The sequence below is a fragment of the Ruditapes philippinarum genome, unplaced genomic scaffold, assembly GCF_026571515.1.
Source record: "Ruditapes philippinarum isolate M1 unplaced genomic scaffold, ASM2657151v2 ctg1577_1_1_1_1, whole genome shotgun sequence".
Classification (NCBI taxonomy): Eukaryota; Metazoa; Mollusca; class Bivalvia; order Venerida; family Veneridae; genus Ruditapes; species Ruditapes philippinarum.
The window spans coordinates 2854-17358 of NW_026863342.1; the positions used below are offsets into that span (position 1 = coordinate 2854).

Consider the following 14505-nt stretch of genomic DNA (forward strand, 5'->3'; position numbering starts at 1 on the left):
CAAATGCAATCTTGTCCTTTGTATTGTAAAAGGAAGAATTTGCCTGAGGTATGACTATTAAACAATGAATTGACATAAAAGTATTACACTACGCCTCCGTGGTCGAGGGGTTAGAGTCGATGACTTCTAATCCAGTTACCTCTCTGGCGTGGGTTCGATCCCCGGGAGATGCTTTGGTAGTTTAGCGCGGAGGAAGGTAGTCTAGTACTGGTGTAACTCTCCAGGAACGATGGTTAGGAAACTACCCGCCTATATGACTGAAATACTGTTGAAAAAGGCGTAAAATGAAACAAACAAACAAACAAACAAACACTACAATATCAACAATAGGTAAGCCCAGAGAGACGATAGTTAAATTGAACATTTTTTTAAATACATGTAAATGTATAATTATTTCATTTTAAATTTGATGCTGCTTCTTGCATGAGTTTCAAACTATTGTAAACTCATTTACACATACTTTATGCAAATTATGAAATCATTTTTTGATATACAAAGGAAACAACACACATATATAAATGTATCTGAAATATCGACGCCATACTTGGTTGTCAGTTTCAACAAGGTTGACGACGCGTTCGGTCCTTATTAAACAGGTCTCCTATAAACATAAATAAAAAAATAATTGAACAAATACCTGCAAATACAATTTAAACTTTGAGTAAATGTTGTTTGAAATTGTCTAGTGCAAGCTATAAAATTATTACTATCTTCTTAACATGTCATATTTTACATGCAAATTTATTTGTATGTATTTATTCATTTCATATTACCTTAAGTCATCGGTATTCTCGTAGTGACATGTCGGGACTCTAATGTTAGTTTCTATAAAATAAAATTATCATTAATAAAAAAATCATTTATAAATCCTTTTGCTTTGCATTTATAACAATAATCATAATAATTGTGATTAGAAATTGTGCATTCGATTCATCGAATTAATGGCAGGCCTAGCTGAAAACAGGGGTATAAAAGTGACATTTCTTGTGAGGCATTTGCGTATTTGCATTGTCACTCATTTTATAGCGACTTAGCCACGAACATATTAGTTTAAAGAGTATTTCAATAGTGCTTTGTTAATATATAGTTTATTAGAATAAAACAAGCACATGGTTTGAAAAATTACTTTAGTTAAAATATTTTTTGTATTGAGAATACTGGCATGTACCTCAAAAAAAATACTGATACGTATATTAAAAGCACCTGTATTTTTGTCTCAGAATATCTGACATGAGTTTTGTAATTTCACCGACTTATGTTACTCAGGAATCGCATATGTTACACTAGATTTAATTATATGGTACAAACCATTGTTCGTTAAAATATAAATTCATGTTACTAGATTAATATTTAAACTATGGTGGCATATTTCTGCGATAAATAACAGATATTTATCAGACTATCTAGATATTTCTATGTTAGATAAGATCAATAACAAATGAGTATCTAACTTCCGATAACACTTAAACGTGTCCAGAAATGGCAACACTTAAATAAAAGATAATTATTTGTTTATCTGTTAAACATTATTTGTTTGTTTGCTTAAGTATCAGACTTAACTTAAATATTTACCTATCTTACATAACAATATCTAGTTAGTCTGATAAAAGCCTGTTATTTATAGTGTCAACGCGAAAACTAAATAGTCAGTCAGTAAAGTAAACGCAATTATTTTATGGTTAACTGTCAGCAGAAATTATGGCAGAAATATGCCACCATATGAAACTCAAGTACCAAGGCTTTAACGTTTTCCGTATTATAACTGCATACAGGTTTGAAGGAAATATCTTGGTTGCTTTTACGTGCATACTCAGATCTGACATTATGCCAGGAAAGGCATATGATGTATTTCCCGAGCCGCAAATCACGACAGTCGCAATATGACCGAAGCGTTACAAACAAGATCCTGCAGATTTATTGCCTAAGAAAAAACGACTTAGAACAATTACGAAACAAGAAGTATGCAATATGGTCCAAGGAGATTTATTAAAATATATCAATTACCTTTTTCCGGGCATGTATTGTCATGATGTATTGCAAATTCTTCTTTTTTGACTTGCGACCTACAAAAAAAACGAAAAGTTTACACAAGTATAACACGTTTGTAAGATAGTCTAAAATTTTAGGAATTAAATAACGGTTTACCAATTATGTTTATATAGAATGATTTAATATATATCTATATTGACATGATTGTACAATTATTATATTTCTTTCAGTCCGTGACAGAGTAGTTAAGGGCGCTGACTTCAAACCAATGCCTGAAAAACTTTGTTTTCACAGTAATTTCTTTTTTTTAGCTCACCTAGTAAGCAAAACGTGCACAAATGTGAGCATGGTGTCCGACTTGCGCAATTCGTCATTATCAACATATCCATATTCTAAACCACATAATTATGAAACTATGACCAAAAATTTGAGAGGCCAACTACAAAAGATACAAAAATGCTTCCTGTTTGATGAATGAGAAAGTATCAGAGCAGAACAAGACTTAGACACTTCAATGCTAAGATCGTAGATTGTTTATAAACCATCAACTACCCAGCCACAAACATACAATTGTAGTACTCTACACACGTCTTATATATAACTTATAACCCAAATTTAAGGTCTAAGTGCATCAGTACATGAAACAAGAAACACAAACCGAAAGAACGCTATAAACGGCAATTTAAAAATGTTCCAGGACCTGTTCATTCAAACCACGTGCATAGGGTCAAAACTTGCCCTTTTTAAATGTTTGTGTTTAGTCATCATATTTCCTTAGAAGCTATAAAGCATGAATCATAGTTTCTTTGGCATGTTACGTCAACTATAGGGATTTCGTTTGTCTCTATGTTATGGTAACGGGACGTATATAAATTATGTTTCTAACGACGTTTTGGACACATTATTATATCTCGTTATTTATATAAAGTGTCAGAACAGTACCAATAAAACTAAGCAAAACTTTCACAATACCTGTAACGAAGTTTCAAATTGATCAAAGTGATAACAAGTACAAAGATACAAATCGCTGATCCAGCAAGAACAGCCACCAAAACAAATACTGTTGATGTTGCCGTCCATCCAGTTTGTGCTGGAGCTAAATCGACATTGAAACGTAATGCACAATTAAATTTTTAAAAGCAACTTATCTTTTGAATGAAATACATTGAGTGTAGTTATACTGAAATAAGTCAATTTTTCCTATCTTAAGTCAGTATTTTATATATTTACTTAGAAAAAGAAACATTCTGTACACAATGAGTTAATGCGTTAGTTATAAAGATTCTTGAAGGTTGTTTAACAAGCAACCATCAATCTTGGCAAACTCATAACACTGTTACAGAAAAAAAAATTAAGACAAAAACAAGGAAATCTATTGTAAGCATTGAAAACAACATTATCATAGATAAGGTTCGGGCGCGCTTCAGTGAATACGTTATTTCTATTTGATTGAATATGTTCGTGAGAGATAATGTAAAAGTCCAACATCTCTTAGTAGCCCCTAGAGCATAATTATCATACGTTTAATTAATTCCCGTGTACTGTTAGAGGTTGTCTTTGAAATTCCATGTTTCAAACGTTTCAGCATTATTTAAATAGGAACAGAACTAGATCAATCAAGAAAGTCGGCATTCAATGGACACAAGACACAAAACAGGACAGGGCACATGGACATACTTACGCTCCTCTTTGAAATAGAAATACATTGAAAAAAGATCGATCTCAAAAAAGTGGTCGGCCGCTTTAAACAGACAATTGTACCTACTTTGTTTTTATGTTTTAGTCTTACAATTCATTAAGGTTGTTTTCTTTCAAAGATCAATTAATTTATTTCCGTAAAAATGTTGCAGGTGTCCTATAACCTAAGCTGTTGCAAAAAAAAGAAAGAATATGAAATTTAATTCAGTTTAACGATGATTTGTTGAATATTGCACTGGCAAACCATGAAAATGCTTAAGATTTCGGATTTTTTACAATGAGTATTAGAAAAATATCCTTTGGTGCAAAAGAAACTACTCCAGGTAGTTTCTTGTTCCTTAACTGATTAGGATGGCATTGAAATAGAAGACAAAGTACAAATGTTCTGATTTAAGGCGGCCTTCCTCCCAGACATGTCGTTTCATCTTCAGTACATCATTTGTTTTTCGGGTGTTTTTAAGGCAGTAACTTAAATTGAAAGCCATTACGCTTTATTATCACATAGGAATGTTGCGGAATAAAAACTGCATTTTCGACTCATAGATTAAGCATTTAGTGTCACCTTGAAGTCAACATTTACATTTTTTTGCTACCTTCAATAATCTGTGATATAATTAGGAAAATGTATTTAGCCTTTTGCGCATTCGGATTGAGAACATAAGAAATCTTCCGAGACATAATTCATACGCCTGATACTAGAAAAAAAACAACACATGCTCATCTAAATACTACAATTTACAAATAATGATACAACCTGACGAGCATTGCTGTTCGCATCTTAATCCATGGAAACCAGATCTGCATACAGTACAGTTGTTATATGAGGTACATTCATCACAGTTGTCCGGGCAAACGTGACTGCAGTCGTTCCTTAAACGTCGACTACTGTTGCCGTACCCATAACCATTGTAGTTCCCATCCTTACATATTTCACATGTTTTATTTGATGAACACGTGATACAGTTAACCGGACATGAACTGATGCATGAATTACTGGGATCGTAGAACCCTTCCTTGCAGGACTCGCACTGATTATCTTTGCAATTGCAATTTTGGGGACAGATATCTACACGATTACGACAGTCATTGTGACCATTGTCGTTGTAGTATTTATTCTTGCAGGATGTGCACGTGTTGCCTGACGTACATATCTTACATCCGGTTAAACATTTTGAGCAGGTACCGGGGGAATTCATGTAATAACCATCATTACACTCAATACAAAAGTTATCTTTACACTTCTTACAACTGTGCGAGCATTCTTTGTAACATCGAGCACCCCAATAACCATCAATACAACCGGAAGTACACTCATTCTTATACCATCTTCCTTGACCACATTTTTTGTCTACGCAGCACGCACACTCTACCTGACAATCAGTACCCCTGCCTACAATTAAAATAGTTAATTTCTTTCTATGCATTAAATGTGTATTTTGCGAGATCTGGATTGCCGATTTATTTTACTTAATAAAACAAAATTGCATAACAATATACGCATATTTATTTGAATTGAAAATATTCCAACATTCACATTATTATTATCAAAACTAAACATTTTTATTATTATAATGTTTTGCTATAATAAATTATTGTTAATAATCGCAATTGAGTACTTATCTTTTAAAATATACAAACTTTTTATCTTTGTTTGACAGTGAAACAAAATGAACATAAAATGATATAATGCCACTTAAACTGTATTCTATTCATGGAGCATTTTGCTTATGATCGATCCAAAAACAAAATACGTCCTAGAAAATAATATGTTCGTGATTACTGAGAATTTTCAGTATCATTAACATACGCTGTTTTATTTGATACAAAATAGTATAATTGCTTTAAATATGTTAATGCCAAACATGTACCTCTTGCTGACTTTGTAATAAGAAGCCATATCCAAATGTAACATGTAAGCTGTGAAAAAAAAAATGTATTATTATTTTTAAAATAAAAGATAATTTTAGATGAGAATATTATATTCATTACGAAGAAGATCAAAATGAGTGTCATTCTATAAACGCATCCCAACTTCTTTTTGATGCAGACAAAAAACTCAACACTTATAAATAGCATTTTCGTTAGTTGTTTCATTTAAACTTATTTAATGGAAACCATAAAATGTATTGATTTGAGTGAACTTTAAACTTTAAACTTATTTAATGGAAAGCTAATAATACAGCCATAAATGTATTGACTTGAATGAAACCAGTTACTACTTTATGTGCATATCTGCATATATAAATTACATTTTTTTAAGTCTGAAACAAAACACGGTGAATACTTATTGATCTAAATTAAAATCATCGTCAAACGACATCTTAAATGACGAACAAATCGAATATTGGATGATATGATGCCTACGTATTTTCCTATTTAAACAGAGTGAGTACAAACATACAAAGAAAATCGTATTCTTACCGCATCACATATACATTAAATGGACTGAAAAGAAAAACTTACTAGATTCTTAAACATGTTATTGGTGTTTCCTTTAAACGATATCCATTTAAAAGAACTCAATTGATTCAAAATATAAGTATACTTCATGTTTTATAGCTGACGAAGTACAACATATGTTCTTACGCTAGATTTCTGTTGTATTTTGTCTGCGAAATGCAGAACATAAAATCGAGGCCTAATCTGACATGATAATCTTTTATACAAAGATAATGGATCATTTTAAAGCATGACTATCCTAATGTATTACCTCCGCATAAGCGAGTATTCAAATAGGCTAGAACTACTGTTATTTGCGTTGAAATAGGGGACCGTTGGTTCAAACCATAAAAGGGTAAACTTCATTTCTTTCTTTTTTTCTTTTAACATTATTCACGTTTCTCTAATTTCACTTTTGGAAAGAAAAATGTGTTTAATTTTTAACTATATAGTTAATATAAGTATATATCGGCTACATAATGCTAAATAGTGTACAAATATGGTACCTTATATTTCACAGTCTAATAAGATCATTTAATATGTTACAAGATCAACCAATACTTTTGAGTCTTAAAGGTAAACCATGATTGTTAGTGACTTTTTTAGTTAAGCTCTCTAAGTAGTCAAATGTCAAAGACGTGTTGAAAAATCAAACTACTTGCCCCTCACCGCTGTGGGTTCGAATCCCGACAGGGACGACTTTGGATTCTTTCATGTGAGGAAGCTATCCAACTAGCTTACGGAACGTCGGTGGTTCTACTCAGGTGCCCGTTCGTGCCTGAAATAATGCACGGAAGGGCACCTGATGTCTTCCTCCACCAGAAAAGCTAGAACGTCACCAAATGACCTATACTGTGTCGGTGTGACGTAAAACCCAAACAAACAAACATCGTGTTAAAAACGGATGGGATAGGGAGACATTTTTATACATATTTCATAAAATGAGCAGGAACAATCATTTTACTCGTGTGAATTGTAAGCAGAATGTTGCTATCTGTTTCTTAACAATTATTAATAGCAAAACTTTTTTCATTAATACTTTTTTCATTAATATGAAGGCGTAGATTATTTAGATGTTAATCAATACTGAAAATAAGCCCTTCTAACAATAAAGCTTAAGTTAAGAAAAAGTGATCATGACCCGTTTACCATACGGTAAAGATTACTTAAATTTTGCATGCCGCTGTCTTATAAGGCATATATCTGACCTATGTTTGTCAATTTTTCAGCTCCTTATAGTGCTCGTTAGGATGGTCATGCCTTAAATGAAGATAACATTATTTCTTTTTTAATTTAAACAAAATATTTCAGGCATCTGTCCTTCCACCAAGGGACCATGGGTTTAAGCCCTACTTTGGTCACAACCATATTGGTTCATATGGTATCATTAATGGTTAATTCAGGGAAGCCGACTTGAAACCCATTAATATAAGTTGCAAAAACTTCCCTTAAAAATTGAGCTTAAAATATATATGTTTTAACTAAATTGCATCTTTTTACGGGTATATTTATTAATTTTCTTTAAAATTAAGTGTATTCATACTCAGGTTCAGAGGAATGTATATATACTTTATTTAATAGTTCCAAGTTAATTAATAAGTAAAAGTAGGAAATAATAAAAAAGAAGCTTACCATCTTTGACGTCGTTTTTGATGTTTATTCCGAATACACTTTCATCAAACAGCAACTAGTGCCATTTGTAGAAAATTTAGTCAGTACGTAAAAAAGTTGAAAATCTTAAATAGGTAATTAAATGATGATGTGCATTAACTTTATTTTCCTGCAATTAAATGAAAAATATGGTGTGATAGAATATATCTTTAAATCACAAATGCAACATATTGCGGCAAGTTTTAATTGCCAGTCTAAATGTTTGTTAATGAGTTAAGTGTTAACAAATAATTTAGACTAATTTTAAGTTGTTTTCGTAATAATTATTTGAAGTGTTCTATTTTTGGTGTATCTTTGTGTCTTTTGTGGTATAAAAAACTAAAGTAACTCTTTTCAAAGTGTCACTTTGAACATGTTCTGTACATCATAAAAATTGTTTGTAATATCTTATACATTTGAAATAATTTAAAGATGTAATTTTGGTTCGTTCAAATTTATCATGTGCCTTCTCTATTTCACCTCCTTCAATTTTGATTCCTCTGCCTCGTCTCAAAGAAACCTGTCGGGTAGAGGAGTTAAGGTTGGTGAACCAGAACCTGGTTTTAAATCCCCATTTGTGATTATACCAAGGCCGCATCTTTATGTATGTTTTCTTTATGTATGTTTTCTTTATGTATGTTTTCTTTTCTTTATGTATGTTTTCTTTATGTATGTTTGCAGATAAATGTTAACGTGACAACAGACACTTTCCGTGGTACTCACATAAATGCCATTTAAACCAACTTATTTTAATAAAATGTCGTTGATCATCATAAAAAATAACATATTTGAAAACAAATGCCTTTGTAAATAATTGATTTTGAACAAAAATTCTAAAATTTTGAATTGTTATATCAAAGTCACTTTTTATTTCTTTGTCAACAAACTTTTGGAATATAAACATACTTATAATATATTGGGAAAGGGGGTCACAAGTTGTGGTTACATACTCTATCAACATTTTATGACCCAGTGACATTTGACCAATTAAAAAGCTGCTGATTATTATCAGTTTATAGCAGGATTTTCTCCAACTCTTAACGTGATTTACTGTTTGGTTGGTATCTGTCGCACATGTCACGTGACTATCGGTAAAATTCTAGGCACTCGGTTGGGGGAAATGGAACGCATTTGCGTACCACTATCGGGGTAATCTAATTGTTTCACTTTTGAAGTTTATTATTATTATCATCAGCATTATTATTATATAATACCAGTGTCACTCTGCCTGTGTATTCGTGTATGAAATTCCGTTAAAATATAATTTAAAATAACAAAAACTCAGCATCTGACAGACTTTAAAAGTACATGGTAGATGTACAAATTCGAACGGGATATTATATATTTTTCCACTAAATTCGTATAAATGCTTCACATATTGTAATAGAAATAAAAGGTTTTACTTGATCATCATTATCTGACCTCGTTGACTTCCATTGTCATGAATATTCTATACATCCGTGAATTACCCTTTTGTTTGTAATTAGTCGATACTTCTCGTACAAATACAAATACTGTACATATATATGATTATCTTAACATTATATCGTCTACCTTTTAATTAGCTTTTTTTATAAAATAAGAAATTGTCGGCCAGGTTTCTGTTTTGCATATTTAGGAAGGTGGCCAAGGGGTTGCCTGTTAGGAATAAGGCATCAGAATTGCAGTCACCGTTTATCCCTGCGCGATCGTAAGAGGCGACTGAACGGGTTCGAATTACTGGAGACTATGCATCTCTTAGCTCGAGCAGGTGTGTTAATTTTCGCTTCTGGTGCTGCTATAAAAAGTTTGTAACATCCGAGGTTAGCCAAAGTCTTTTTACCGTTTTCGACGCTATATACCCCAAATTGTGTATGTGCACAAAAGAAAACCTTAAGTATATTGTCGGTATTTTTCATTTCAATTGCCTGTTGTTTCTGAGGAAATTATATAATATTCAAAGGCAGTAAATTTGAGACATAATATCAATGTTATTGTCCGACTTTGCGTCTCGTCTTCTGTTATATAAGTGGAGTACTTATTTAATTCAAGTGTGCTTCCGATACTTACAAGTTGAATGTAAATCTGCACGTCTCGTGTATTTTATTATACGTTAAGTATGTTTTCGGTACTAATCTTCATTTAATGTTTTCCCTGATGAAATTTTAGTATTTATAGACAGTTAATTTAAGACATTTAACAATCTTCCATTTTCTGAAGTTGCGTATTATTTATCTATATGGGAGTGAAAGTACATGTACTTACTGAAACAATACTAGAAATTCAAGAGTACTTCTACATGTTCTAAAGTACTACTAATACTTACATATTGAGTGTTTAAACCAGCAAAAGGCACTTATATATGGCAGAAAATACTGACTAAATGCACGTAGATTAACTTAAATACTAGTGAACGACTTAACCGGACAATAATTTTTTTTTTCTATACACACTAAATCAGAAAGTCCAGTACATGGAAATTATTCATGATTTTATTATATGTAATTCATTGGCTTACGTCTTAAGATAAATTAGCATCTTGATTTATCAGTGCCGCTTTCGGATAGCCGGGCAAAAATTTTGACGCGATGTCATTTGCCTTATTTCAAAGCAAAAAACGCACTAAATGTAAGCGTTACACTATAGGCGCGGTAACGAAAAAATAATAAATAAATTAAACTCGTTGAATAAAGTATTATAACTCTCGCTAAAGGTTTGCATATTATAATTTTATTCAACAAGTAGATCCAGTTTTGATTGTACACTCATTCAATATCCTCTATGTAATGCTAATGTTTATTTAAAATTTGTTTAAAGAAACGTTAAAATCAAGTAACAATACCAAATCAAGATTTCTAACAACAATCGAAACAAAAATAAAACCACCAAGACGGACATTTAATAGCATAGTAATTAATGAAAGTCGGTATTATCCAAAAATAATTTTTTAACCATGGAAAATGGACGAGAAAAAAGGGTTTTTGAATCAAATGAAAAAGAATGTTATCGCAACTTACATTTATCAGTTATAAACATTATAGTTCAAATAAGCTATATAAGTAGGGAAAAATTTAATTATACACTTATAAAGTCTAACATTTAAAATGCTTATTGACACAATAAAACTGCGTTTTATATTCAAATGAAAATTTTACAATTATAATTTTGAATTGAACCAGAATCTACATGTTAGAAAGTTGAATGTTTGATATTAGTAGACAATATCATTTTCCCTATGTTGATAACCATAAAGTGTTGTTGGTTGGTTTACTAAAACTCAAAAATAGAAGACAAAAAATGAAAAATTTAAACATTGTTTATTTCTTTCATTTAAATCGACATTTTTAAAAACGGAATTCAATATTCAGCGGAATTCAATATTCAACCTTGTGTTTACATATACAACATTCAAACTCATAACTTGATTGATACAATTATGTTTTAACTATTGATTAACTTAAAGATGCAACTTCATGATTTAAGTATTTAACAATAGGCTTAACACTCAAGTCACGTTAAAAGGGTATATATGCTACCTTTAAATGCTATCAAAATGATATCATTAATGTTTTCAGTGGACTAAATTTGGGACAATATTCTTAGGGGTGACAAAACACATACACACGCACATTTAACACGGATTATTACAATGGTTAATTTCAGGTTAAATATTATTGTTATATTTAAGAAAATTTGAATAAAAATAATTCATAGATAAAATCGTCCAGGTTGATCAAATGCAACAATAAATGTTTAATATATATATATGCGAAAATGTGGGTACTTAATTCATTTACAGTACAATCGTTATTTTAAATAACGGCGTTTGATATCATCAGCAATGCAAAAAAACCTGAATGACAAGTGATAGTTATAGCATATGCAACGAGTTAGTTATGAGGATATAACACTGGCTGGGCGACATCGAGAGATGTTTCTGCTAAAACCATGGCGAGGCCGTTAGACCGACACATTTTTTTCCCCAGAAACATGCCTTAAAAGAAAGAATTCCCAACCATGCGATATGAGAGAGTCATCAAAATGATAAAAACGATAATAAAAATGGGCAAAGGTGTTTTGCAAATAGAGAAAATTAAAAGTGAAACAGTTTTCGCGTTTCTTAGAATGGCTTTTATTGGATTCTTATTTTCTCTATTTTATACACTAATGCATTTATAGCAATTAAATTGTATATATAAAATATATATGAATTATATAAAGTCAATTTCATCGTCATTAAAATGGAAATTCAATTGCGTTGTCACCACTTTTATGCATGCCAATACATAATTTATGTACTCTTTTACTCATTATTAAATATTTAAATTAGTCTTATTTTTATTTCTGGTGTCCCTTTAGCGCCATCCCAACGATGCCAATATTCAAAACTGAAGTTCATATTTCGGACACGATTAGTTTTAAGTAAGCAAGTCTTTTTTTCATTTTTTTTTGCACTTTCCGTGTTTTTCTTTCACGTAGATAAAATGATACATGGCCAATGTCCTTGATATATTTACATACTATTCGTCTAAAACGGGCAAAGAGAAGAACACAAACACATTTGGTTATGAATGTATGAACACATGAAAGTAAACACAAGATGATGCTAATACAAATGCATGTATAGTTTCCGTATTTACTTAAACACAAATGTCATTTGTAACTGAGACATACTGTCAGGATGCGGATTTACTTAGAGTAGAAGATTGATGAAATTCTTGGTAAACTTTAACTCATGTCAGAATGTAACCGACTGGTTCGATGAGGATTGCATCAGTAAATATCAAGTTCAAAATATGATAAACAAGATCAACAAAAAAAAGGCAACGTTCAGCAAGAACCAGTTGTAAGGAGCCCAGGAGGACCCCAAACAAAAACAGGATAGGGTACAAGACAGAGCACTTACAGGCTTATCACTAAAAACCATGTAAAACTTTTGAACGTCCTATTTTTCGTTCCAGTTTAAACACAAAAGCTATAAGTTATGCTTTCGGATATAAAATCATAAAATCTTGTAAAATAAACGGGAAAAAGACCAACGTGAGGTACACAGTCTGAATAATTTACAAACGGACCCTACTTGATTCTAGACATATTACATCTCTTGCTAAATGGTTAGGGTCTTTATATTAATTTTCTTGTTCCTCACCGCTGTTGGTACGAATCCTGTCAGGGTATTTTGATTCTGTCTTGTAAAGAAGCTTCAAAATAGCTTACGGAGCTTCGATGGTTCGCAGGCTTCCGTTCGTGCATGTTTGGTGCATTGCAGTGTGTCTGAGGTCTACCTTCACCTCTGCTGTGTTGATGCGACGACAACAATTATTACATTTAAGGATGTATGTCCTTTATCTATTTATTTATTTATACAATATTGGAGGAAATTTTCAAACTTGCTATATACAATGATATAAAATAGAATATCTTAGAATAGAAAAAACAAAAAAAACAGAAAAGTCAAAATTGATATGATGCAGCATAAGTTCGATTGAGCCTGCTCCTGGACGGTTATGTTAGTGGTTGCTTTTGTCCACACCCGCAGCACCGGCTTAAACAAAATTCAACATTTAAACACATATGTTCAAACTGGGCGGAAACAAAACTGTTTTAAAAGAGCGAATAAGAATTCAAAAATAACAATAAAAACAGAACAATTAAAAATATTGCAGGCATGGTTTGTTTGAGCCTGTTAATGGACAGTAAAACGAGTATAGTTTCTTCAATTATGTTCTTATATTATTTGGTATATCGCATTTATTTATAAATAACTGGTGACATTTCTCGACACTTCGATTTACTTTTACTGCTTTGTGAATGAAATAAACAACAGAATGTTGTAATCACCAACGTAGTAATATATGTCAAGTTGATTACTGTTTCTTACAGTCATTACTTATTTGTTGTAGTTTATTTCGCAGCCACGGTATTTATTGTTCTCTTCATTACAATTTATATCTTAGAATCAGATCAATTTTGTGGGGGATTTTGAAACACTCGTGTACACAGTTTTCAACAATCCATTACTTTATAAGTGAGAAAACATAAAATAATAATGATATTTACTTTTTGTCTATACGCCACTTTTCGTGGCATGGCACTTCAGTGTCAAGTGCTAGGTAACTGCTGTTTAAACACATCTCCTGATGTTTCTAAACGATATCATGTAAGTTGAATTCTGCTTAAGCGAGAGCTGTGAAAAAGATGATGTCGTGGACAATATATTGCCTTTTTTAGTTGATGTGTTTGGTTTTACGGTAGACCAACACAGTACACCAATATAAAAGCAACACCAGAGATCAAAACCACCTCACCGAAACTCAAGTAATTCCAACTCTTTAAGTCGTCTCTTAAGATCACGCAGCCTCGGACAGTACCGTTCATGAAAATGCCGTTTAAACCTGAGACTGAAGCTTTTTTTTATTGTTTTTCGTTTTGAGCGTTCTTTGGTGACCCTTTTTTTTCTTACGCAGAATTGGTATCTGCAATTTAATCATAAACAATAATTGTCTAATAAAACACTTGCATTAAGAGAACATTTTCCTATGAAAGGCAAACTTCACTCTAGTGTTGTTATATTTTTTCTGGTCCGGTGGGATCATTGACTCCATTAAGTGTTTATTATTCAGTACCGCTTACAAATGTAAGCCTGTGCTATAAACCCTCATGTACAGTCTGAATCAAACTGTGTCATGTAATTTTGCTGTTTTATATGCATCCGAGGGAGCACTTTTTTCAAGATATTTATCATAGTGT

At 31.8% G+C, this 14505-nt stretch overlaps 1 protein-coding gene across 1 annotated transcript; it reads right to left on the reverse strand.

Annotated features, from left to right (window-relative positions):
* Positions 1-315: 315 nt before the first annotated feature.
* Positions 316-8374, reverse strand: LOC132721884 (proprotein convertase subtilisin/kexin type 5-like). The gene is made up of 6 exons (XM_060706259.1): positions 8257-8374; positions 4442-5077; positions 2962-3085; positions 2005-2063; positions 774-825; positions 316-601 (listed from the first exon to the last, which is right to left on the reverse strand). The coding sequence occupies exons 1-6, from the start codon at positions 8372-8374 to the stop codon at positions 589-591; spliced, it is 1002 nt and encodes a 333-aa protein (XP_060562242.1). The 3' UTR covers positions 316-588.
* Between the last annotated feature and the right edge of the window lie 6131 nt (positions 8375-14505).

What these genes read in the sequence shown, in the direction of transcription:
- LOC132721884 (XM_060706259.1), bottom strand. Translation starts at nt 8,374, where the DNA reads ATGCGGCCTTGGTATAATCACAAATGGGGATTTAAAACCAGGTTCTGG. An exon ending in AGGAATCAAAATTGAAGGAG is followed by an intron (nt 5,078 to 8,256) that starts GTGAAATAGAGA and finishes TTTTAATTGTAG; the next exon opens with GCAGGGGTACTGATTGTCAG. An exon ending in AATTTGAAACTTCGTTACAG is followed by an intron (nt 2,064 to 2,961) that starts GTATTGTGAAAG and finishes TTTTTTTTGTAG; the next exon opens with GTCGCAAGTCAAAAAAGAAG.